Below are 24,739 nucleotides of genomic sequence, written 5' to 3' on the forward strand. Positions count from 1 at the left end.
ACCAGGTGTATAAAGGGCTGGATATTATTAAGCTTATTCAACACGGCAGACTACGGTGGGCTGGTCACGTTGTTCGTATGCCGGAAAAACGTCAAGTGAAGATAATATTTAGTAGAGAACCCGGAAGAGGCCGCAGGCTTCGTGGAAGGCCGCGTACACGATGGCTTTTTGCAGTTGAAGAGGACCTGAGGGCGCTCAATGTTCAGGGCGACTGGAAGCGATTGGCCCAGGATCGAGTCCAGTGGAAAAGGATACTCCATTTGCCCATCAAGTATCAAGTAAGTAAGAATAATAAAATAAACTTAAGTCAACTTTAAAGACGCATAATACTATTTCTCAATAAGATCAAGAAAAACAAAGTCCGGTAACAATTTCTAAGATAAAGAGGTGATAAACCTTAAAGTATATTTTTATTTCAATCATTTTTTTTTGTAATATGACGCCGCTCACATCATGTGTGGCTTATCGTCCGTGTGCTGTATAGGATGCTTGCATTGAATACACCTGTTTCATTCACATTTTGTCTCCAGTATTAGTTTATAACTTGTGTTATTTGTTGCTCGGGAATCCGGTTACACACTAAATCGAATAGTTTCGCATTTTGTGTTATTCTGTAAACCACACACATTACACATACAAAGTTTGATTAGCTGTGGTTGATTAATTTACAGCATTGATAGTATGCAGTTTATTTCAGTAATCTAACGCGCAATTGTAGGAATTCAATGTATGTTGGGTTATTCTTTAACCCCGGGGTTATTGCGCGGTTATGAATGTTGGCTATTTAACAGTTCTGCTTATGCTTGCGACGAAATAGTTATGTTTGGAAGTGGGTTGCTATCAAGGTCTATGTGCTGCTGATTAGGTTCCCGATATAGTCTATTGGAGTTTGGTGAACAGTCTATTTCTGCACCTGGTTTCCTAAAGAGTTTATCATATGCTTGAGGATTATCACTTAAAAACACATCGTAAATGTTAGTCTCTTCTTCTTATTATTATTACATTTTCATGATTTCTTAATCATTATGCTCTACTCGGCGAGAAATTGTCCAAAGAATTTTATTCTTATGCAACTTATCGTGAAATGTTCAGTTTTGTAACTTTTCTCATATCGCAGTTATTTGATGGTACTTGCTGAAACAAACATACCTTCGATTGATACACGAAAAATATGAAACAACGAAATTAACGATATATTTTCGGAAATTGAGTTGAAGGCAAGACGCTGAACCAAAATTTAATCTACCAGAGCTTCCTTAACTTACGATATCAAACCGAAATGGGAAGTTTCTTACTATGATAAAACACGAATTCTAACTTAAAAGAGCACTACCACTCTATCTAAATACTTTCGAAACAAAAAAAAATCACGTAACGGCGGTCGTGCGTACGTAGAACAAATCCAGCCAGTACAGTGTCCCCCCTCACTCGCTATCCGAGTCATCACAGAAGTTCTTGCGGTAGCTTTTCCGAACCCGGGCCACCTTTTGCTGGAACAGTTTGGTGCCCAAATCGGTAATTCCGTTGTTGCCGTTGTTGGCCGCTTGGCTGCCACCACTCGTACTGCTGGTGCCGGGCAGGTAATTACCATTACTGCTACCGCTTTCGCCGCCGGGGGTTCCCCCGGGAAGTGATTTCGCCGCCGACGGAAGCCCTCCGTTGGTCGACACGGAACTGCACGGTCCGGTGGCGATTCCACTGTCCGGCGTTTGATTCAGCAGTTCGCGGTTGTAGTCCGGGAATTTTCGAACGCTGCCGGAACCCGATGCTGCTGGCTGGTCCTGATTGAGATTACTAGAACCGGCCATCAGCTTTTTCTTGTTGATGAAATAGTCCATGAAGCTGTCGTTACTCGAAGAACAGTCATAATCGTAACTGCTGGACAGGCGCGAGTTGGACCGACTAGAGTACGTATGATCGTAGCCTTGGTTATACGACGAAGAGGACTCGTTGTGGTCCTGTGTAGTAGGGTGGAGCTTTGCGCATGGTGGGCCTGTTTCTGGCCGGCTCCATTGGAGCCATTCTGGATTGTTGCTGCGTCGGTGCTTACGTTTCTATTGATTAGGATAGTACTTGATCTACTGCTATTGTTATTACTAGTGCGATTAGTATTATTGTTGTTGCTATTATTATTGTGGTTCACGTAACTGGTGTTGTTGTTGCTGTGGTCTAGGATGTTGTTATCGTTGTGATCTACGGCGAGGATCGCAGTCGAGTTCGATGGGACTTCGAAGTGGTTGATTGGAGATGTAATCACTCGAAGCATGTTGTCCGGTGAGGTGGGATGTTCCGGAATCGATGGGTCATCGTCGGAATCGTCATCGTCGTCGTTCGTGGCCGACGCCAGGTGAAACAGCAAGTCTAGAAATGAGAAATATGGAAAATGAAATGGTTACCAACTAAATCAATGTAAACGAATGATCACTGTTCTTTACACTACATAAGTAAAGCAAGCGTGGACAAAATAACCTATTGAAATAGGTAGTTCTATAGAAAATTCTATAGGAACAGCAGGGACTATTTCCAAGGACTGAACGTTCCCTTCGCAGGCCACAGGGCTTGCCAGTAATGTGGTGGGGTTTTACAATTGGCTCTGTTAAACTTCTGCTTAAAAATAACTGCATGTATACGCTCATGTTAAGTCATGCGCACAAGCCCAAGTTAGGTGAGATACTAAACAGACCTGACGCGACGGCCCTTTGGCGAGACAGCAGGTTTGCGCGGCCCCATAAACAACAACGATAATTAGCACTAACTACGTAGGGGTGATCGGGGCAATATGGGCCACCTAAGGAAATCGTTCCGAAAAGCGCCGAAAAACTCAAAAAAACATCGTTTAAATGTAGTTGACTTATACTAGAGAATGTTACCTTTCATATTACTCCGATGAATGACGAAAAATGCGTTTGAAAATTGTTGGAATGCACTTTTGAAAAAGTATTGATTTCAATGTGTGTTCCCGACTATACGGGGCAATATGAGCCACCATTTGGGGCAGTATGGGCCACCCATCCAAAACCTTTATTTAGGTGAAAAAAGTATCGTAATATGGAAGAATATGATATTCCTGCAACAGTTGTGAGTATTCCATACCAAATAAAATTAAAAAATCGCACAACCGCGGACTGAACAGATTTGTCACTCTTCACCGTTTGAACAGCCACATTTCAATTGGTCAATGGTCATTTTTTCTGTTTCAATCGCAGTAATGCGCTGTTGTAATTTTTCCGTAATGAAATTGACATATATGATAATATTCTTGTATTTGACTACTGAAATTTGAACTTGTTCGCATTTTAGGGCCTGATATCTTGCTCTGTGCAGGTATGCCCATATTGCCCCATAGAGACCGGTTTTGGGAAAAAAAAGTTTTATGATAAATTCAGATTTGTATCAATACAAACATGTGTGCACAATATTCAATTTTAATTTATCTTTTGATTGTGGTGTATTTTTGATCTGTATTTTAATCAGTTTTGTGTCAAAACCTTATTTATAAACTTCAAATCTTACAATAATTTTGCCTCTGCAGCGAAAATTTACATTTTCAAGTGTATTTTCATGTTTGAATTGAATTTTAATGCGGTTTTCACGTTGATGCATATGTGGAGCATCCTCTTATAGATCATATAACTTTTACATGATAAAACTTGTCAATAAGCTCAAAATGAGGGTGGCTCATATTGCCCCGTATGTTCATATTGCCCCTACTGCCCCTACTAGCTTATCACCCAAAATGAGCAGTTGAAATGAGGATAATAAAGGTACGTTAAATTATGATCGATTTAAACATATATTAGAATGACTGAATCCCAGATGAAGTGAAATATTTTCAATACAATCTAATTGAATTTTTATTCATCGGAAGTGAACTAGCCTTGGGCTAAAAACCCTTTAATAAAGATTTTAATAATAACAATAATTTTTATTTATCGCTAAAAAGAAATTAACCTGGTCACAATTTGGAACCGAAAAAAAGACCCTTGCAAACATTTCGTATTCTCACTTTTTCACGTAAGAACTAATTCCGCGAACAAGATTATCAAGATTAGCAACTATCTTATTTTCTGGAATGCCAGCAAGTAGACAAAATATCTTCTGTTCATCATTTGACCTCGTTTTAAAAAAAAAACTATGAAACTTGGGTGACTATTTATGAACTGTGCAGTCTGTGCCTCATACTGCACAGGACCATTTAAGCCTGGTTTTGTTACTCTTGTGTTTTAAATGAAGCCGGATTCTTTATTTCCCGAAACTCATAACCAAATTTCCGAGGCGTTATACTACCGTTATCTTGGATTCAGGATCTTACAGTATTGTTACATCCTCAAGAGATTCAGCGTTCTAAGATGTTCCGTAATTTCTTTGAGTGCTTGAATATCATAAAGCAGACTATGACAATATAAGACATAAGCCATGTAGATTCAACTGAAAGGCAATTTTTAGAGTGAAGGTAATATTGAATCTTCCGTTGATGTCTTCTATAACATCATTTTTGATATTATTATTGACGAGGTTCCAAAAAGAAGAAAACGACGAAGCGTAAATTCAAAATATCCAATTTGGTACAATACTGCCGTTATATACATAGATGTCCCATGTATATAGGGAATCCCAGCAAACATTGAACAAATATGTGTATAACGGCAGAATAGGCTAATAAAAAAAAAATTAAAGAATGGCAAACAAAAATTACGTAAAACTTTACCACCTAGACCGAATGAAAATTGCGATCAATTAAAATTAGCAATTGGGTCCTAAAATGAAGAATCGATATTCGATTTTCTATCAGGGAACGATGAAGGTAATCATTCTAAACGTGTCAGTTTTTCTTTAGACTCAAAAATCGAAAAGAACATTGTTTAATTTGAAATTGAAAATTAGATGAAAAATGCTTCCTCGACATTTTCGGTCATGTTTGACGTACGGATTCAAACGCACTAGCAAAACACCGCAGGGCACTTGACTCAACTTTTGACAGTTAATATATGGGGCTGACGTTTTGGGCTGATGGTTCATTCGTTCTGAAATGTTGCACAGGCCAAAATTTGCCTTAAAATGTCTTAAACACAAAAATATTATTTTACTGATTTAGAATTTTACCAGAATTTTTATAACAACGGTACAAGTATTCTTGACCGATGCACTATTGTTTGCAACCATAAACGAGGTAGGGCTTTAGGACCCAATTGATGTAGCATTTGAAGAACATAATACGAAAACAGAGAACGAAATAAAGTCATGTCCAAAGAATTTCTTCAATTTCACTGTTTTTCAACATGGTGAAGTATAGAAAGTATATTTTAAAATGCTTTTAAAATGTTATTAACAGTGATATGTTGAAAAATTTTTAAATACATAGGGTTAGAATTTTGAAAAACTGCATGTTAGGCTCCTTAACTACACATGTTTTTTTAATCAAATTAATTCAACTTTCGTGTTACCTATATAAAAGTATATTAAATTTCTAACCCAAAAAAATGAAAAAAATTCGGCTAAAATGTGTTTTAACGTTTAAATAAGCATTTTAAAATTGACGTCCTATATCCCTTGCTGGGTGAAATAGAAAAGCATCAGCCGACCCCCATTTTGTTTTCTCGCTTTTGTCAGGGCCAATATCACACCACTACATTAAAAACTTTAAAATACAATACAATCACAAATACAATCACAAATACATTAACTATAGTCTATGTGTGTCAATTCTTCTGGTCGGTGAAAAATCAATGAGCATAGATAGAAGGTGAGGAAGAAGACCAAATGCAAGTGTATTAGTGGATACTAGAAAATGTAAACAGCAAATGGTGACGTACATATTTGCACGGCTTCTTATGGGAGCTCGTTCGAATGTAGTAGTGAAAGGTTTTTCGCCATACACGAAAGGCACGCACACAGTGTATGGATTTCCATACCTTAGTATTTATTTTCATTGGTGAAAAATGATGTGAAGAACCGGCGGAGGACATCTCGCGTCAAGTGGAAAAGCTTTTGACTAGCCGAATTATGAAATTCTTGTGTGATTGATAAAGATGTTCTGTACAAATATCAATACGGTTTTCGTGAAGGCTGTGGAACAGCAACTGCTATCACCGAGCTCTTTGATGCGTTGACTGGTGAAACTGATCGGAAAAAGATTGTGGGCGGATTATTCATTGATTTAAAGAAAGCGTTTGACACTACCGTGCGGGACCGAAATCCGTACAGCACCGAAATCCGTCCACCTCATGAGATATCAATAAATCAAAATGGGTTAAAGATAATTAATGTAGAAATAATTTATCTTATCCTGTTCAGATACTTGGCAGTAAGCTTTTAAGAAATTGAAATGGAAAAAAGGCATTGAAATTAAAACAAAAAAAATCAAAAACAAATCTCCACCCACCAAACGCGTTGTTTTGGCCGCCATATTGTTTTCGGGTAGAGCATAATTGCACCAAAAGTAACTGTGATTTAATTGCTAATTGCGAATCATTACATAAGATAAGCGGCATACAAATCGAAGGGATCGCTTCTAATGGTGCGTATCGAACTGTTTACGGTGGTAGTTTAGTCAATCAGACTGCTTCAATTTAAATATTTAGTTAATAAATAGATGTACGGATTTTGATCCTTTGATTCTAAATCCGTCCATGGTGGACGGATTTCGAGTCATGAGTAGTTGATTTTATTCATTATTTTATCATATTTTTCGTAGTTTTTAATGAGTAAATGTGAAACACTTCAAAAGTAGAAGCCTTCATGCTCCTGTGTCAATGACAAACGTTTTATTTACACTCGACTCCTTTTTTCTAATGACTTTTTCATATACTAAGGTGCTTAAGTGTACGGATTTCGATGCCCCACGGTATAGACCATAAAATTTTATTAGATAAACTTGATCGTTATGGAATAAGAGGTGTTTTGCCAACGATTTGATCAAGAGTTATCTATCAGATAGGAAGCAGTTTGTTGTAATAAATGGTGTTCGCAGTAGTTTACGATCAATTGAAATAGGAGTCCCTCAGGGCAGTAATATAGGACCCCTACTTTTCTTGATATTTATCAACGATTTGGGTAATTTAAAACTTCGTGGAATTCCCCGACTTTTTGCTGATGACACGGCATTGTTTTACCCTCATCACAATGTGGAATCAATAGTGGAAGACATTAAATCAGACCTGGGGAGTCTCATAGAGTATTTTAATGGTAATATGCTTTCTTTGAATTTGACAAAGACAAAGTACATGGTTTTCCACTCACCACGGAAAAAATATTGCAGCATTCGGATCCATCCATCGGAAATTTTCGTATAGAAAAAGTTTCATCCTTTCAATACTTGGGGCTTTACTTAGACCAGACCCTTGCCTTTCATGGGACAAGCACATACAACATGTAGCATGTAAAGTATCTTCGCTATGTGGACTTATGAGAAGAGTCCGCTCTTTTGTGCCTCCTGAAGCCCTGTTGCGATTTTATTATGCGTGCATTCATTCTATACTGCAATATCTCATTATTGTTTGGGGTCATGCTGCTAAGTCAAAACTTAAAAAGATTCAAACATTACAAAACAGATGTTGAAAGTGATTTTTAACTTGCCTTTATTATCCTCTACCGTTTCGCTTTATACTAGTTTACGGCACAGAATTATTCCTATCATCGGGTTACGTTATTCTCAAACGATCATATATGTGCATAACGCTTTATACAACTCGAAGTTTCATCACAATATCGTATTTTCGACAGCTTTCAGAGCACTAGAAATGCTAATGGGCTATTGAGAAGCAATGCTTCCACGAACATAGGTCTTGTGCGCATCACATACCACGGTCCATCCAAATATAATGCACTTCCAACAGATTTGAAATCAATAACAAATAACATCATTTTTAAAAACAAGTTGAAGCAGTATGTAATTAGGAATGTAAACGAATTTCTCTTCTAATCGTGTCGACCGTTTGCGAATGCGGGTTTTCTAGCACTTGCTAGTTTTTCCCTGCATCTTATGTTAATTGTAGTTTAATAGTATGTATAATTAAATAAAGCCACATCGTTATCATTTTGTTGTAATATAGTTTTTGATTTTGTTTCGGGAATCCCTTCAAAGGAGCTAAGTTCCACTGGGATTCACCTTAATTCATGATAGTAGTTTCTACCCCGCGTTTTAATTTGTTTGTTAGTAAGTGTCCATTACCAGGGGGCTCAGAATGTGAGCTCTTTGGTATGGGGGTCAAAGGAGGGTATTAAAAAAAACAAAAATAAAGTGGAAATCAAACATCTATTGAAAACACGCTGCAAACCATGGAGAGCACTACGCAGTCCATAGTTTGTGCGACGAAAAGGAAGTCATTAGGTTACTTCGCAGTTGTCGGGGTTGTGCGTTGATGTTTATTTTTCAACTTCAAGTGTTGATATTTCAATGAATTTTTATTGCTGAAAGTTGAAACTCGGTGACATCTAAGAACTCCATAAAATGTAGCATCTGTGAGAAACGTTGATACAGTTGATACACGTTGATACAGTGAGGAGGAACGTGGGGAGGGGAAACTGATTTTTTTACCACGTTGATGGCCGACAGGGTACCCGTGTTCCCATAAATTGATATTTTCATAACTTTAACAATTTTCAACCGATTTAGATAATTTTGACTGTTTTGGAAACAGAAACTCATATACTTTTTACCCATTGTCAAGGTTTACAGCTTTTGTCATGGTTATACAAGAAATCTTTGAAGTAAGTTGAAGTTCACAGTATATATTCTGGGTCTCCAAAAACCCCTGGAGTAAGGCCTCAGTCATCCAAAAAAAATCCTAGGATAAGATCTTATGATCTTCTATGCTAACGTAACCAAAGGTCTATCGTGCAAAATCAAAAACGGTACAAGCTCTTTATGGTGCTTAGCATATAATGCTTTCACAGTATATGTTGCGGGTCATCCAATGACCTCTTCTTAAAACATGTTTGCATTCCAAGTAGTTCTTGTTGCTGTCATTGATTCCAGGTAGTCTACGAACTCCATACAGTCAAGGTCTTCGGATCAATCTCCGTAATGGAGGCAGTTAACGAAGAATAAACAAGTTTTGTGACCCCTTCTTGATATATGTTTGTTTTCCAAGTAGTTCTTGTTGTTGTCGTTGGTTCCAGGTAGTCTACGAACTCAATAGATTCAAGGTCTGTGGATCAACCTCCGTAATGGAGGCAGTTATTGAATAATAAACAAGTTGTGTGACTCCTTCTTGGTATATGTTTGTATTCCATGTGGTTCTTGTTGTTGTCGTGAGTTCCAAGTAGTCTACGAACTCCATACCGTCAAGATCTTCGGATCAATCAGCGTAATGGAGGCAGTTATCGAAGATTAAACAAGTAGCGTGACCCTTTCTTGGTATATGTTTGTATTCCAAGTAGTTCTTGTTGTTGTCGTGGGCTCCAGGTAGTCTACGAACTCCATAGAGTCAAGGTCGGTGGATCAACCTCCGTAACGGATGCAGTTATTGAAGAACAACTGGGAGGGATGGAAGGTAGCGGTTTTCCTCCAATTTTTTTTCCGAACTTAATCTATCACATGTTGTGCATATGCATAATCGAGTTTCAGACATAGTAATTAATTTTTACTCCAGGTGGCTCAATACCCGGAACATAGGCAATTATCTTTGAATGTAATGAAAGGCAATCTCGCTTCGCTTATGTGGTCGGGTTGGGATCTGACGACCAACTGGCACAATCTCACACAACCCTACTTCATCGGGCGCCGTTGGTGATGAAGCACGTGTGTAGGAGCCAGATAATACCAAATACTCATCCTACTTGGTTGGCATTGTACAAAAACATATATGAGAGAGTTAGTTCTGAGAATGTATTGCGAGAGTTCGGCTACATGCCCGGTGCTGTGAATTTGGTTTCATCAGTACCCGCTAAGCTGCGGAGGACGACGGAGGTCCTTCGTAGCTTAGTAGGGAAAGCACCTGTCTAGCGTACTGGTTTCGTGGGATCAAACCCTACCGAAGTTCTGTAGATCAATCTCCGTAATGGAGGCAGTTATCGAAGAATAAACAAGTAGTTCTTGTTGTTGTCTTGAGCTCCAGGTAGTCTATGAAATAGAGTCAAGGTCAGTGGATCAACCTCCTCCACCTCCAACCTGGGAGTGACAAAATCGGGTCAACCTCATCTGAGTGAATGTACGCATTCCTAGTAGTTTTTGTTTTTGCCATGGTACTCCATATAGGAATGATCTGCAGATCAACCCACGAACGGAAGGCTATTGGTATATGTTTGCATTTCAAGTAGGTCAAGTTGTTGTCATTAGCTCTGGGCAGTTATTGAAGAATAAAACCTCATCTTGATATATTAGCATTCCAAGTAGTTATTGTTGTCTTCTTGTTGTTGGTTCCAGGTGGTATACAAACTTCATTCATATAACTAATATGAAGTTGTCTATTCTTTGAGCTTGAGCTTGAGCTTGAGCTTGAGCTTGATTGACTGCTCGTAGTTGCTACTCCATTATGACCAGATCAGCTGTTCTTGCACAAGGAACCAACAGATGTTTGCTTGGGACTAGCACACATCTTCAATGTGCAAGTACTGGTGATCTCATTTGATAGGTCATACTGGCGCCTGCCACGTCAGAATGCAAGTCAATGTAGGGAAGGGGGAGGAAATGATGATGCAATCACTGCCCACTGCAAGCCGAATATACCTCTGCACTTGCCACGAGTTCATGCGGAATTTGTTGGAATTTTTGGGTTAGGTTGGAGAGGCAGAGGTCCGTCTTGGTTAACGAGCTGCCAATGTGATAGATAGGAGAAGGTAACTGATGGAATTTCTAATTGGATGTAGGAAACGAGCTGCATAGTTCATTTCCAATTCTAGCAGATTACTGTTAGAATACTCAAGTTGAAGGTATAGGAATAGTAATGGAAACGGTATGGAAGTCCATTTCCAGTTCTAGCGATTGCTAGAACATGAGAAATACAGAGAAAGATACAAAGTAGGAGAATGGAACGGACCTGGGATTGAACCCACGACCTCCTGCGTATGAGGCAGAAGCAGTAGCCATATGACTACCAAGCCCTCTCTATAACTAATATGAAGTTGTCTATTCTTTGGAAATGCAAAATGTAAATAAATTGGAACGATACTTTACGCCGAGAACGTGAGGGAAAAACGAACTAATATTGCAAAGATCATGTACCATATTAAAATTAGATTAAGGACGCTCCTCACGGAATCCAAGTTTCAAAGTGCTCGCGTTTTCGGGGGCACACCAATTGATACGGAGGCGGCGCACAACTGTCATTTTTGTTGATTTACCTTTGCTGCGTCGCAGCATGTGTGAAATAATAAAAATGACAGTTGTGCATTGCTTCCGTATCGAGTGGTGTGCCCCCGAAAACGCGAGCACTTTGAAACTTGGATTCCGTAAGGAGTGACCTTAAAGACCCTCTAGATATTCGTGTAAGCCTAGAAGTATTACTCCATAAATTTCTAGGATGACCATTGGCATATGCCATTAACGCATTTTATTCATGGACCCCAAAGGCATGTACCATTTTTTTTTTATTCTTTATTTGAGTGATTTTTAAGTAAAGTACAAAGTTCATCACTATGTACCAAATTTAAAACAGGCTGATATATCTCTGGTGTAGATCCTAATGCCTTACTTCAGGGTTTTCTTGGATGACCATGAACATTTGAAATGGGTGCATTCTATTCTACGTACCATAAAGGGCATGCATAACTATTCAAATAGGCCGAGTTCAAGTGTTCTCTTGGATACCCATGAACATATGCAATGAAAGCGGTATATTATATGTACCACAAGGGGCATATACCACTTTTGAAACAATCCGAAAGGTATCTGGTTACGTGTGAAGATCCTGAGGCCTATTATAGCGTTTTCTTGGAAGAACATAAACATATGCAATAGACGTATTCTATTCTATGTACCACAAAGGGCATGTACCACTTTTGAAACAAGCCAAAAGATCTCTGGGTACCCATGCAGATTTAAAGACCTTTTCCAGGGTTTTCTTGGATGACCATGAGCCTATGCAGTGGACGCAATCTATTCTACGTACCACAAAGGGCATGTAACACTTTTGAAAAAATCTGAAAGATCTTTGGTTACGCGTGTAGATCTTAAGGCCTTTTCCAGGGTTTCCTTGGATGACCATGAACATATGCGATGAAGGCGCCAGAGGACTTATCCGAGAGATTTCTTCGATAGCGCAGAACGTAGTGATCACATTTGATTTCAAGATGCGCAAAGAGCATGTACCACTTTTGAGACAAGTCCATAGACCCATGGTTACGAGTGTAGACCTTAAGGCCTTACTCCAGAGATTTCTTGGATGACTCGGAACATATACTGTGGACGCATTCTATGCTAACTACCACAAAGAGCATGTACCGTATATGAATTTGCATAATATGCCTTCGGTTACGCGAGTAGATCTTTAGGCTTTACTCCAGAGATTTCTCGGATGACTAAGACCTGGTTTCAGGGATTTTTGCATTACCCGAAGCATATACTATTAACACCTTCAATTCTAAGAAGCGCAAAGAGCTTGTAGCATATTTGAAACTGGTTGAATGGCCTTTGGTTACGCGTATAGACTCTTAAGCCTTACTTCAAAAATTTCTTGTATAACCATGGGCATAAGCAGTAAACCTTGACAATGGGCAAAAAGTATATGAGTTTCTGGTCGCATAAGGGTTAATCAGATCATGGTGAACGATATTCTAAACGTTTTAAAAAACTTAGATACATCTAAAGGCCCTGGTCCTGACGGTATTCCACCGATATTTATGAAGAGTTTGGCTAAAGAGCTGACGGCGCCTTTGTTTTGGCTAGTCAGATTGTCATTGGAATTCGGAAATTTTCCCAGGGTATGGAAAAGCTCCTATCTTGTGCCCGAGCTTGTGCCCATCTTCAAATCAGGTAAAAAATCTGACATTCGTAATTACCGTGGAATAGCCATTATCACTTGCGTTTCCAAACTTTTTGAATCCATTATCAATGAAAAATTATGTTCACAACTTAAAAACAGAATTACGAATACGCAGCATGGATTTTTCATAGGTCGCTCTACCGCTACAAATTTAATAGAATTTATTGATTATTCTCTCAATCCGATGGAAGCTACATGGAAGCTCTATACACTGACTTTGACAAGGCGTTTGATCGCATTGGCATTCTAATTGCTAAAAAAATGGAATTCAGCCAGGACTCCTTAGATGGCGTGAATCTTATCCTCACAGACCTGCTAGCCTAGGATTTAACCTAATCATACCTGTACCATAAAAATGGAATTGAAATCCTGGGAAGCACAAAGGTTGATGACAGGTTGGTTGCCGAAAAGTGTGCTCAATCAAAGAGATTTATAATTTCCAATGTTAAAGTAACCGAAACGCTCTTGGAGCTCAGCAAGAGAGCTCTTTGCACCTTTACTGGCCTAATAACCGGACACTGCCAGAGCAGATATCACTTGAAAAATATTGGTCCGGTTCAGAATGATATTTGTCGTTTCTGTAACATGGAACGTAAAACCTCGGAACATTTGATTTGCAGTTGTGATGCATTGTACAAGGGTAGATCTAAATTTGTAAATAGTGGCTTTATGCAACCAGGAGATATTTGGACTGCAAATTCTGAAAAGGTAGTGGTATACCGGACTGGGAAAATACGCGTCACCACTGGTAAAACTAGTTAACCACCATCCTCCTCTGCTGGTTCCTCTACACCAAAAGTTAGAAAACTATGTCGATACCTCCTCCGCTGCATTCTTCTATGATTTCAGAAAAGCTGATCATCGCAGTATTTCAAATCTCATATCTAGTTTAGACTGGGGTAATATTCTGGACCATGACGACGTCGACCGCGCAGCTGAAACGTTCTCTCATGTACTGTCATATATCGTTGACAGACATGTTCCCAAAATAGTGAAGCATAACCCTCCCCACGCACCGTGGCAAACAAGTGGTCTGCGACGACTGAAGTCGTATAAAAGAGCAGCGTTAAGAAAGTTCTCAAAGTACCGTACATTGTCACTGAAACGGCACTACGCACAAATCAATCAGGAATACAAACGGACTGCCAAAAGTTGCTTCTCGCAGTATCAGCGTGGACTGCCAAGGAAGCTGAAAACATATCCTAAAAAGTTCTGGAAGTACGTAAAAGAGCAACGTAATGAATCTGGCCTTTCTTCGCGAATGACGCTTAACGGAAGTTTGGCGTCTAATTCTCAGGAGATCAGTAGATTGTTGAAAGACTGTTGATGAAAAATTCGCCAGTGTTTTCAGCAATGAAAGATTATCAGAAGACCAAATACGAAATGCTATGAGCTCCGTTCCTATCTCTGGCCAAGCTACGAACGTGGTTGATATCAATGTTGGAATAGTTCGCGAAGCTGCATTGAAACTGAAAACATCTTACAACCCCGGACCAGATGGAATTCCTTCCGTATTTCTGAAAACGCACATCGATGGCTTTATCACTCCGTTACTCCATGTTTTCCAACTTTCGATTACGTCAGGAATTTTTCCGTCTTGTTGGAAGATAGCGCACATGTTCCCTGTTCATATGAAAGCTAACAGACGGGATGTTGCAAATTACCGTGGTATCACCTCATTGTCTGCTGTTGACAAGTTATTCGAGCTAGCCATCATGGAACCTCACTCGCCTATTGTAAACCATACATTAGTGACGACCAACATGGATTCATGCCCGGTCGTTCCACTGCCACAAATCTTTTGTGCCTTACCTCCTACATCAAGAGCAACATGGTGGATCGCAGTCAAACGGACGTGATCTATACCGACCTAACAGCAGCCTTTGACAAATTGAATCACCACATAGCTATTGCTAAACTGGATCGCCTCGGAATCAATGTTTCTCTCTTGCGATGGTTTCGGTCGTATTTTACCGGTCGCAGCCTTACCGTGGGTATTGGAGATCATCAGTCGAACAATTTTGTCGCTACCTCAGGCATTCCTCAGGGTAGTCACCTGAGACCACTGATATTTCTGATCTATTTCAACGACGCCATTCGGACAATCAAGGGATTCGATTGGTAATAAAATCTCGAAAATCCATCGGAGGCTAAACGAGCTATGAGCGTTTGAAATCTCGCCTAATTTCGTAACGGTCTCGAGTTTGGAAATTTTCATTTTACACCCTGTGTCCGAGTCTTCCCCTTAGACGTAGCTTACGTTAAAATGATTTAAATAACTAGAATACAGTAACATCCTGATTTTATCACCCCTGGTAAATTTTAAATTGATAAAACAGGGTATGTGACAAAATCAGAAAAAAATATTTTAAATTTTTTAATTCATTTCACAAATATGAATCATTTTATGCCTTGGAAAGGCAAAAAGCGTGAACGGTATCCGTTATTTCTTGTAGAAAATGCTTACAGAATGTTTGCGGTATTATTTACAAAAATAAAAAGAATGACCAAAATTTTCAAAAATTTTTGGGGTGACAAAATCGGGGTCGGAAACGTGATAAAATCGGGGAGTGACAAAGTCGGGTCAATACTATATTGGTGGTGACCAGTTTGCCCCGGGTTTTCCTTATGCCCATCTCGTCCCCTATATGTTAAAAACGTTAAAAACACGCAGAATACTCACTTCTTCCATTTCCAGTCAGTCCTGTACTCGTGCTGGGTGTATCCATCCCGGAATAGGTACCGCTATTGCTTGCATGAATGGCCGCACTTCGCCCGGCATTGCACAACCCACTCGGACCAGCTCCGTTATTATACGCACTTCCACTGGTACCCACCGTACTGTTACTACTCGCTCCCGGAAACCCGCGCGACGTTGACGGTAAACTACTCAACGCTTCAATGCTCAACTTAAGCTTTTTAGCCGCCGGATGCTGCTGCTCGCTGTCCTCCGCATCATCATCATCATCCGAGCTCGTTTCCTCTACGCGTGTGCTGGTGTTCGAAGTGGATGACGGCGTTCCTTTCGATTTCCGCCGAAACGTCCGATACACCGCCAAGTTTAGATTTGTGGTCTGGAGTCGACGTTTCTTGGTTGATTTTGGAACTTCAGAATCGCTGGTCTGCTCGTGTGATACCGGGCGTTTATTATACTTGCTGGTACTGAGTCGACGATTCCGTTTGCCGATTCCTTTCCTTGTGGTGCGCAACGCTCCCAAGCCCGGTCGCTTGGGCTGATTCCGTAATCCGTACTTGGCCTTCGTAATCGTACGGCGATTTGGGGTCCGTGTGTTCGCCGTTTTCAACGCCAGTCGTTTCAATCGGTTGCGCTTTGTAGCAATCAGATATGCAATCCTGTTGCGATACTTTGTCCGTTGTGTTACGTCCCCTCTTCTGCTTGTGTGCTGACCCCGTAGTGGAATATAGTTCTGAACCGACTCGGTATCAGACGTCTGCGTTGTATCGGGACGGGACGATTCGTTCTCATCCGAACTGTGCTCCGAGGTTTGGTCCGATGTTTCGGTATTCCACCCCTCGATTTCTTGCTGAACTAAATAGTCAAAAAATGCCATCATTCTAGGATCTTCCATCGTCGATTGATGACTGTAGTCATGAGTCATATTCAGGGAAATGTACTCTTCGTTGGTAAACACCTCCCTCGGATTATCGGGACCAGTGGCTTCCTCGGTCAAATTCCCGCGCCACGCGTTCAACTCAAATGGAGTCCACAACTTAACGATTTTCTCCACCCCGGACGATGCAATCAAGCACTTTTGTGGATTGTACCGCACTTGATTAACGATCGACCGATGTCCATAGAGAACCATCTGATTCTGATCAACCCACTGGTCGGTATCGGTCACATCACAATCTGTAACTCGCCAAACGTACAAATTGAAATCATCCGATCCGGACAGCACGTACTGATCGTTTTCCCCGGCGAAGCAACAACTCTTCATCGTGCAGGAATTATAATAGTCCTGATGGTAAAACTGACAAATCGGTTCCGCTGAACCCGTGGAATACAGAATGGGTGGTAGACGCCTCCTCAGTGCCAACACCTGCGTCCCCAAACTGTTGAACCGAACACTCATGCAGCTCTGGGCGGCATTCTCCCCACCGTACCGAATGGTGGGCAGCTTCGGAGATCGCAAATCCCACAGCGCTGCACCCTCTTTGGCGTTGGCCGTCACGATGAAGCCCGCATCGAAGGGATGGTGCATGACGGCATGGTACGGCGAGCGGCAGCGCGAAACGCACATCACATCCGAACTGTCCCGCAGGTCGAAGATCAGTATCTTGCCGTCCTCGCCGGCCGTGGCAAAGATGTTATCATTAGAGGGATCGATTGATAGGCCGTACACCGGTTTGCTGTGAAGATATACGTCTACGGATTCGCGTCTGAAAATTGAGTTTATCTTTGTTAGCGGATGGATACGTTGACCAATTGAAGGCATGCAATACTAACGTCTGAGTGTCGTGAACGATCACAACGTCATCGTTGCCTCCGGAGAAGATCCGATTGTTGCGAGAATCGAGACCCAGGCAGAATATGTTGCTCAAATGTTGTTTGTTCATAGAAGTTGGAAACTCCTTCTCCAGGATGGCTTTGTCCACGTGCCATAGCAGCACACGTCGGTCGTCCCCACCTGGAATGGAAGAACAAAATGGGATTAGATGTTTTGTAACTTTCATGATTTCAAGGTAGTATGCATGTTTTTCTTCCTTCCCGTTTTTTGTTTTGCTATTCTCGAGGAATACGGGATGGAAAGTACGGTTAGCAAAAATAAATAAAATTCCTACATCATGCTAAAGAGGCTTCATTCTTCGATGCTGGCACAATGCAATATTATTTGCTTGTTAGTTACGCAATACCCGCGGCCATAGCTATCACAATCAGCCTCCTCATTTGAAATTCTCAAAATTTTAAAATTATTAATCTCGAATGTGATACATCTTTTGGTTCAGGTTAGCTGCGTTACCTGCACTGTGATTTTGCAGCACGCTCAAACGCCGGGCACTTCGAACCCCCCATGGGGTGCTTGCTGTTCACAGCTTCGATGAAGCAAATCAAACAATTGGGAGGGTTCGTGCAGCATTGTGCCTTATGTCCCTCCAATCCGCAGCGTCGGCAGAGCTTGCTTCTGTCAGGGCCTTCGCAGTCCCATTGCTTGTGCCCCGATTCCAGGCACTTGAAGCTAACTTCGAGTTTCTCGTATATGCCCACAGGGCACACCGACCATCGCACATTGACGCTCCTTAACTTGACTACCTTGGAGTCGTCCACTGCAGATAGCCGAACCAATGCTACCTGCGTCCCTGCCGGACCTTTCCGTAGTCGTTTCCACTTCCCTCTGTTGCCGTAGTGCCGTGACGAGCTCTTCGACTTCGGTGATCTCGTCCAGGTCTTTAACCCTTAGATTCACCTCCGTCGTGAGTGCCCTCACCTTGACCGTCTCGCCTAGGACTTCCTCCGCCAACTTCTTGTTGGCGGTGCCTTTTGCGAGACGCCCCGTTTCAGCACGAGGATCATCTCGCCCGTCCGGGTACGTCTTATTCGACGTACGCCGGCGCCGAGTTCACCGAGCTTGACGTCACTCTTCATCGCCTTCAAGACGTCCGAATACTTAGCCTCGTCCATCCTGATGACGAGGGCATCGCCCCTGAAGCGATTGGCGCCTACCCTAGACTTCTTGCTACCCTCATACCCCTGGGCCTTCTTTTAGGCCCTTGACATCTTCGGTTTCCTCTTGTTTTTTACCAGGGTCCAGGAGGCGTCATCCCCCTCTATTTCCCTGGTCTGGGCGGCTAAGAGCTCTCAACCTGCCGTAACCCCTTACCACCGTCTTTCCTGGGTGGACGGACCTTTCCAGGTTCTCCCTCCCCCGGTTTTAGAGGTACCTGGCAGGGGTTCAGCTTCCCAGCCCCACTACACTTGTTCGGGGTAGTAACCCTCCGCGTTTTGGAGCGGCCCCCAGGGAGCTCATCCCCTGGAGAATGTCTCCCCCGTTTTTGTGTTTGCTGCGTTGGAGCAGTCACCCCCGACGTGCCCGCGAATACTTGAGCCTCAGTCTGGGTAGAGTTTGGCACCACCGTCTTCGTTGGTACGTCCTCGGTCGATTAGACCTTGACCGAGCTCGCGAATCCTTAGGGCTCAGTCTGGGTAGACCTCGACTCCACGGATTTCACGGGTTCGCACTTGGCCGTCCCGCCGCCCTCTCCAGCTTGGGGTCCGACTTTCTAAGTTTCAGCAGGCTTCTCTTGGAGGTCCTTACTGATATTATGCTTCGATGACGCAAAGTCGATGATGGCGTCCAGCCGTTCCGCCGCCACCTCGAAGGCCGAAATCCCATCGCGTTTGCGGTTCATCTCCCTCACAAGCTATGGGCCGTCTATAACCTCTAACTGCGTAGCCGGGTAGAAGGTTAAGTGGCCCACGCTGGCGCTGCGCACCGAGCTGCTGACTATTGTCTCTGGCCTCCTAGGCGGAGACCTGAACACCCACCTCTTGCGAAGGGGTTGTCGCCTACACTACTACCACTATTTGAAGAATTCACTTGGTTTTCCATTTTGATCCCACGAGTTGCTCGGGAAAAGAGGTCCACCACGCCAGAGCCCAGCATGACGCGGTAAGGGACAATTACTGTGCCCAGGAACCCCACAGGCTCCGTTAAAGGCCTAGCTCATTATTTCACGGGTCGCATAACGCCTTGGGATTATGAGTTAGGGACGATGGTCCCCTTGGTCGTATCCCCTCACTCTAGTTGATGTCAGAAGGACAACAGTGCCCAGGCTGCACTACCAGCTATATACAAAACCCTTAGCTGACGGTCGATTGTTGAAAAAAACGTGTAGTAGGCTCCGCTTTAAACGGAAGCATATTTTCACGAGTGACAGTTTTTTTCAGTGCGCATCTAGAATAAAAAATATCAATTATATGAAGAAACATACATCTGTGTACCACGTGGCTTAAAATCTGAATTATTAACATCTACATGAGTCTCCGGCGTGTCTCCATGTATCGTGTCCATGATGAAGAAACGTCGGAAAACGTCGTGCAAAACTCCAAAAAGAAAGTGAATTAATAGCCCCGTTATGGCTGTTCGACGCTGATTGATATCTGCTGATAAATTACCGAAAATGTGGTATCTTTATGGGTACCACGTGTTTATTAGAATCCTGCAGCTGATTGGTGACGAAGGAAGTTATTGAAGTGGTTTATGCATGTGAATGCACTGCGGAAATGGCAACAGCAGCTCCCATGCACTAACAGAAACTGGAACCTCCACAGCTACGAGCCCCATAAAAAAAATCAGAAGGGTTATATACAAGATACGACCGCCCGACGTAAACTACGTAGAACAGATTATAAGATAATTCATTTGATTGCCTATGTCACTGGTTTGAGCATGAGCTTAGAGTGATTCAAATTTTGACCTTTTTGGCTCCCTTATGCTTGAACGATAACATTTGCTATTCTAATGAACCTCCTAATTTTTTAACTGAATTGGTTGCATGGGCGTAGCCAAGGGGGGGCAGGGGGAGCCGTCGCCCCCCCCCCCCCTAAATAGTGGAAAGATTGCACGGGTACTGTAATGAATTCCCTTAAACATGTGCACTTTACGATCCAATCATATACAGAAATAGGTGGTTGAAATTCAAAAGATTCCCAAAACTTATTAGGGCATCCAGGAGCCATAATATATGAAAGTTCAAAACAACTCGAAACATTTCGGACTCAAAAATTCTCCTTGAAATCCTTCTAGAAGCTCCCCTGGGAACTTCTGAATTCCTCCGGAAAGTAATCCACAAATTCCTCTGAAAATCGTTCGAAAATCCTTCTCATGTAATTGTAATTCCTCCTTATCTAGAAACCCCCACTATTTTTTTTAAGGAAATTCACGAGGAAATTCCTTGAAGATTTGTTTTCTTCTCTCCAATATTTACTTCTAGATATTTCTTCGGTTATTCTCTCTTCAGGAAAAATCCGGCATTTCCTTCAGGCATGCATTCGAGAGTTCCGTCAAGAATACATACGGAATTTCTTCCCAAAATTCTACCAGAAGTTTCTTCAAAAATTTATGACGGAAATCCTCCGATTTATCTCCATAATTTCACTTGTAAATCTATAAGAAATTCCTTCGGAAATTCCTCTAGAAACTTCTCCGGGCATTCCTCTCGGAACTCTTCCTTTAATTCCTCAGGGATTACTTCCAGGAAACTTTCCGGGAATACCTCCATACATTCAATTGCGAAATCATCTAGCATTCCAATCTGGAATTCTTTTCGCAATTACTTCAGAATATTCTTCAAGAAATCCTCTAGAAATATCTTCATGAATTTCTGCTGGAATTCGTCCAAGTATTTCCCCAGAAATTCTTACAGGTATTTTTTCGGGAGTTTCTTCAGGTACTTCTCCAGGAATTTTCTCGGGAGATTTTCGCGGAAGTGTACTGGAATACCTTCCGGACTTCACTCGGAATTTACTCGGATATCTGCCAAGAGTTTCCAGAAATTTCTTCGGAACAATCCGCAGGGATTTTCTTCAGCAATTCATCTGGGAATACTTTCAGGATTTCATCTGGGAATTTCTGCATTAATTCCCCTGGTATTTTTCTGGGATTTCCTTCAGATATTTTTTTGGAAATTCCTTTAGGAACTTCTCTAAGAATTATTTCAGGACTTCCATGTGGGAATTCCTCCGGAAGTGCTTGTGGGAGTTCCTCCGGGAGTTCTTCCAGGAGTTTTTCCAAGAAATTCTCCGGCAATACCTGCAGGAACTTTACAGGGAATTCCTGGACCATATTTGGCAGGAATTTCACGGGAAATGGGATTTCGGAAGTTCCTTCAGAAATATTTTTCCAGTTCCACCAGTAGTTCCTTCGGGAATTCAATCAGGCTTTGTTCCAGGAATGCATTTAGCATTTCTTTAGGCATTTATCTACAAATTCCTCCAAAAGTTCCTCGGAGAATTTCTCTGGGAGTTCTTAGAGGAAGTCCTTCGGGAGGTTCTTTCAAGAATTCTTCCAGGAGTTCCTCCTGGAATTCTTACGTAAGTTCCTTTGGGAGTTCATCCTAGAATTCTTACGAGAGTTCCTCCAGGATTTCCTCCGGAAATTCCTCTGATAATTTCTCCGGAAATTCCTATAGAAAATCCCCCGGGAGTTCCTCCGGAAATTACTCTGGGAGTTCCTCCGGGAGTTCTTTTTCAGAGAAACACCCGGAGAAACTGCAGGTGAAACTCCCGGAGGGATTCTCGTAGAAACTGCTGGTGGATCTCCCGGAGGAATTCCCGAAGGAACTGCCGGAGGAGCTCCCGTAAGAACTCCCGGAGGAATTTCAGGAGGAACTCCTAGAAGAATTCCTAGAGGACCTCCCGGATGAGCTCCCAGAGAAACTATCGGAAGAACTTCTGGAGGAATTTCCAGCTTAATTTCTGAAGAAAGCCTAAATGATTTCCTGAAAAAAGCCTGAATAATTTCCTGGAATAGCTTCTGGTGGAACTCCCGGAGGAATTTCCGGAGAAACTCCCGGATGAATTGCTGGTGGAATTCCCGGAGGAACTCTCGAAGGAATTTTCAGGAAGAATTTCTGAAGAAACTCCCGGGAGAATTTTCAAAGGAACCCCGGGGAAACTACCAGAAGCATTCTCGGAAACAAGAGAATTCATCTTATAGACAAATCTCGTCTAGCTGAAACCTTTGTTGGGGTTTGTTGCTGGACCATTATCATCATCAGAGGACCTCCCGGAGAATTCCCGGAGGAGCTCGCAAAGAAATTCTCAGAGGAGCTTCTGGTGGAAAATCTATATAAATTCCTGAAGAAGCCTAAATAAATTCCAATTCTGCCGAAATTCCGGGAAGAATTTTCAGAGGAACTGCCGATAGAACTACCGGAATTATTTCTCGAAGGAAATCCTAGCGAAATTGGAAATGCCGGTGGAACTCCTGGAAGAATTCCAGGAGGAATTTTCGGAGAAACTCCTGGAGGATCTCCCAGTGGAAATCTTGAAGTTTCCACCGGAATTCTTTCAGGATTTCATTGCGGTATAATTCCTGTATAAATTTCCGGTGGAATTCCTGGAGAAATTCTTTGAAATTTTCACAAGAAATTATTCGAAACAATTCACGGAAAATTTTATGGAATTTACAAAAGAAATTCGAAGATTTTTCGTGAAATTCTCAGGAATGTTTACTGGCAATTCTGCGGAATTTCCACGGAATATTCTTATTCTTAAAAATTATGGGAAACAGCACGAAATTATTTGAATTATTGCAGAGAATTCTGCAGAACTTATAAAGAAGTTCGTGAAGATTTTCTTGGAGTAAATAATGGTGGAATTTACGGATCAATTCCCGGCAAAATTTATGGTGGAATTCCTGAAGACTTTGCCGAATAAGTTGCTGGAGGCATTCCTAAAGAATCCCTGATAGAATTTCGGATAGAATGCCAGGAGCAATTGTCGAAGGAATTCCTGGAGAAAGCTTGCATATTGATTTTTCTGCCTATTTTATAATAAATATTATTTCAGAGAGGATTTGTTTAGAAATTCAGATGTATGGTTCTTGTTTTCTTAAACTTATTGAAGAATGCAGGGATTTTATAATAATTGTTATAGCCGATTTTATATTCTTTCTGAATACTAAGTTCGTTATTATTTTTCTCACTTTATTTAAAAATATCTGATGAGCAATAAATCCGCATTTTTAAATCCATTATTGTTTCGATTTGGTTTGGATTTGGTTTCATGTGTTAATATTCATGTGTTTTTATAAAACTACAGTAACCGGTCGCTAACTGGGCTAAAAGCACAGTCCAGTTAGCGAATGCTGCTCGCTAACTGGGCTGACCTGTCAAATGCTGATGGACACCGAGGGTGATGTCGATGCAATGTTATGAATTGCTTTTTCAAAACAATAAAAATATGCAACACGAATCATTTGTCAATTGGGCTAATCTAACCAAATGCAAACAATAATAATTTAATGTAATACTGCCCTTATTCGCATAAACGTCCCATGTCAGTTTTTTTCAACTTGAGAAATATGACATTGAATTTTATAAACTCGTTTTACATGGAGAAATACAAAAAAAATTTATAAATTGGTAAAACCATCAATCTTTCTGAAAATTTGGCATAATACTCTTCATCTGTATACATTGATATGGAACTATTAAATGGACTATAGCTATATTTATTTTATGTGCAAAAGTGTGTCAAAGTCTGGGATGTGACTGTTATGCGAATAGATAGTACATACTAAAAGACCTCACGCCTTGTTTGTTATGTTGCTTTAAGGTCACTCCTGACGGAATCCAAGTTCCAAAGTGCTCGCGTTTTCGGGGGCACACCACTCGATTCAGAGGCGGCGCACAACTGTCATTTTTGTTGATTTAGCTTTGCTGCGTCGCAGCATGCATGAAATAATAAAAATGACAGTTGTGCGTTGCTTCCGTATCGAGTGGTGTGCCCCCGAAAACGCGAGCACTTTTAAACTTGGATTCCGTCAGGAGTGACCTTAAAATTATTCATGTAAAAGACGATGAGTTAGTCTATCTCGATTTTATTCAAACAACTAGTTAAGTCAGCAATTGGGCATTTTGAGTGATTTTTCTAGATTAGTTTTAAACAGCTCCCGCGTACCAAAATTCTTTAAATTTTGAATTGAAAATGTCATTTATAACCACAGAAAAATATTGTAGATCCAGTTGATAACCGAACATTTCCGAATGTTGCAACTGCATCGCGAGTAGTGCGAATCTATGCCATAGTCGTGCCCCATCATGCGCACCACTCGCTATGCAGTTGCGACGTC

General features: G+C 41.4%; 1 protein-coding gene across 1 annotated transcript in view; it reads right to left on the bottom strand.

The window, feature by feature from the left end:
• Window positions 1–660: 660 nt before the first annotated feature.
• The window catches only part of LOC134202475 (DDB1- and CUL4-associated factor 5-like), an 81,751-nt gene continuing 57,672 nt past the window's right edge, over window positions 661–24,739 (bottom strand). Inside the window, 4 exon segments of the mRNA XM_062677464.1 lie at window positions 661–1,972; window positions 1,975–2,361; window positions 15,607–17,324; window positions 17,392–17,572. Coding sequence (XP_062533448.1) covers window positions 1,425–1,972; window positions 1,975–2,361; window positions 15,607–17,324; window positions 17,392–17,572 — 2,834 coding nt within the window. The 3' untranslated portion in view covers window positions 661–1,424.

The sequence above is a fragment of the Armigeres subalbatus genome, unplaced genomic scaffold (assembly GCF_024139115.2).
Source record: "Armigeres subalbatus isolate Guangzhou_Male unplaced genomic scaffold, GZ_Asu_2 Contig1234, whole genome shotgun sequence".
NCBI classification, from domain to species: Eukaryota; Metazoa; Arthropoda; class Insecta; order Diptera; family Culicidae; genus Armigeres; species Armigeres subalbatus.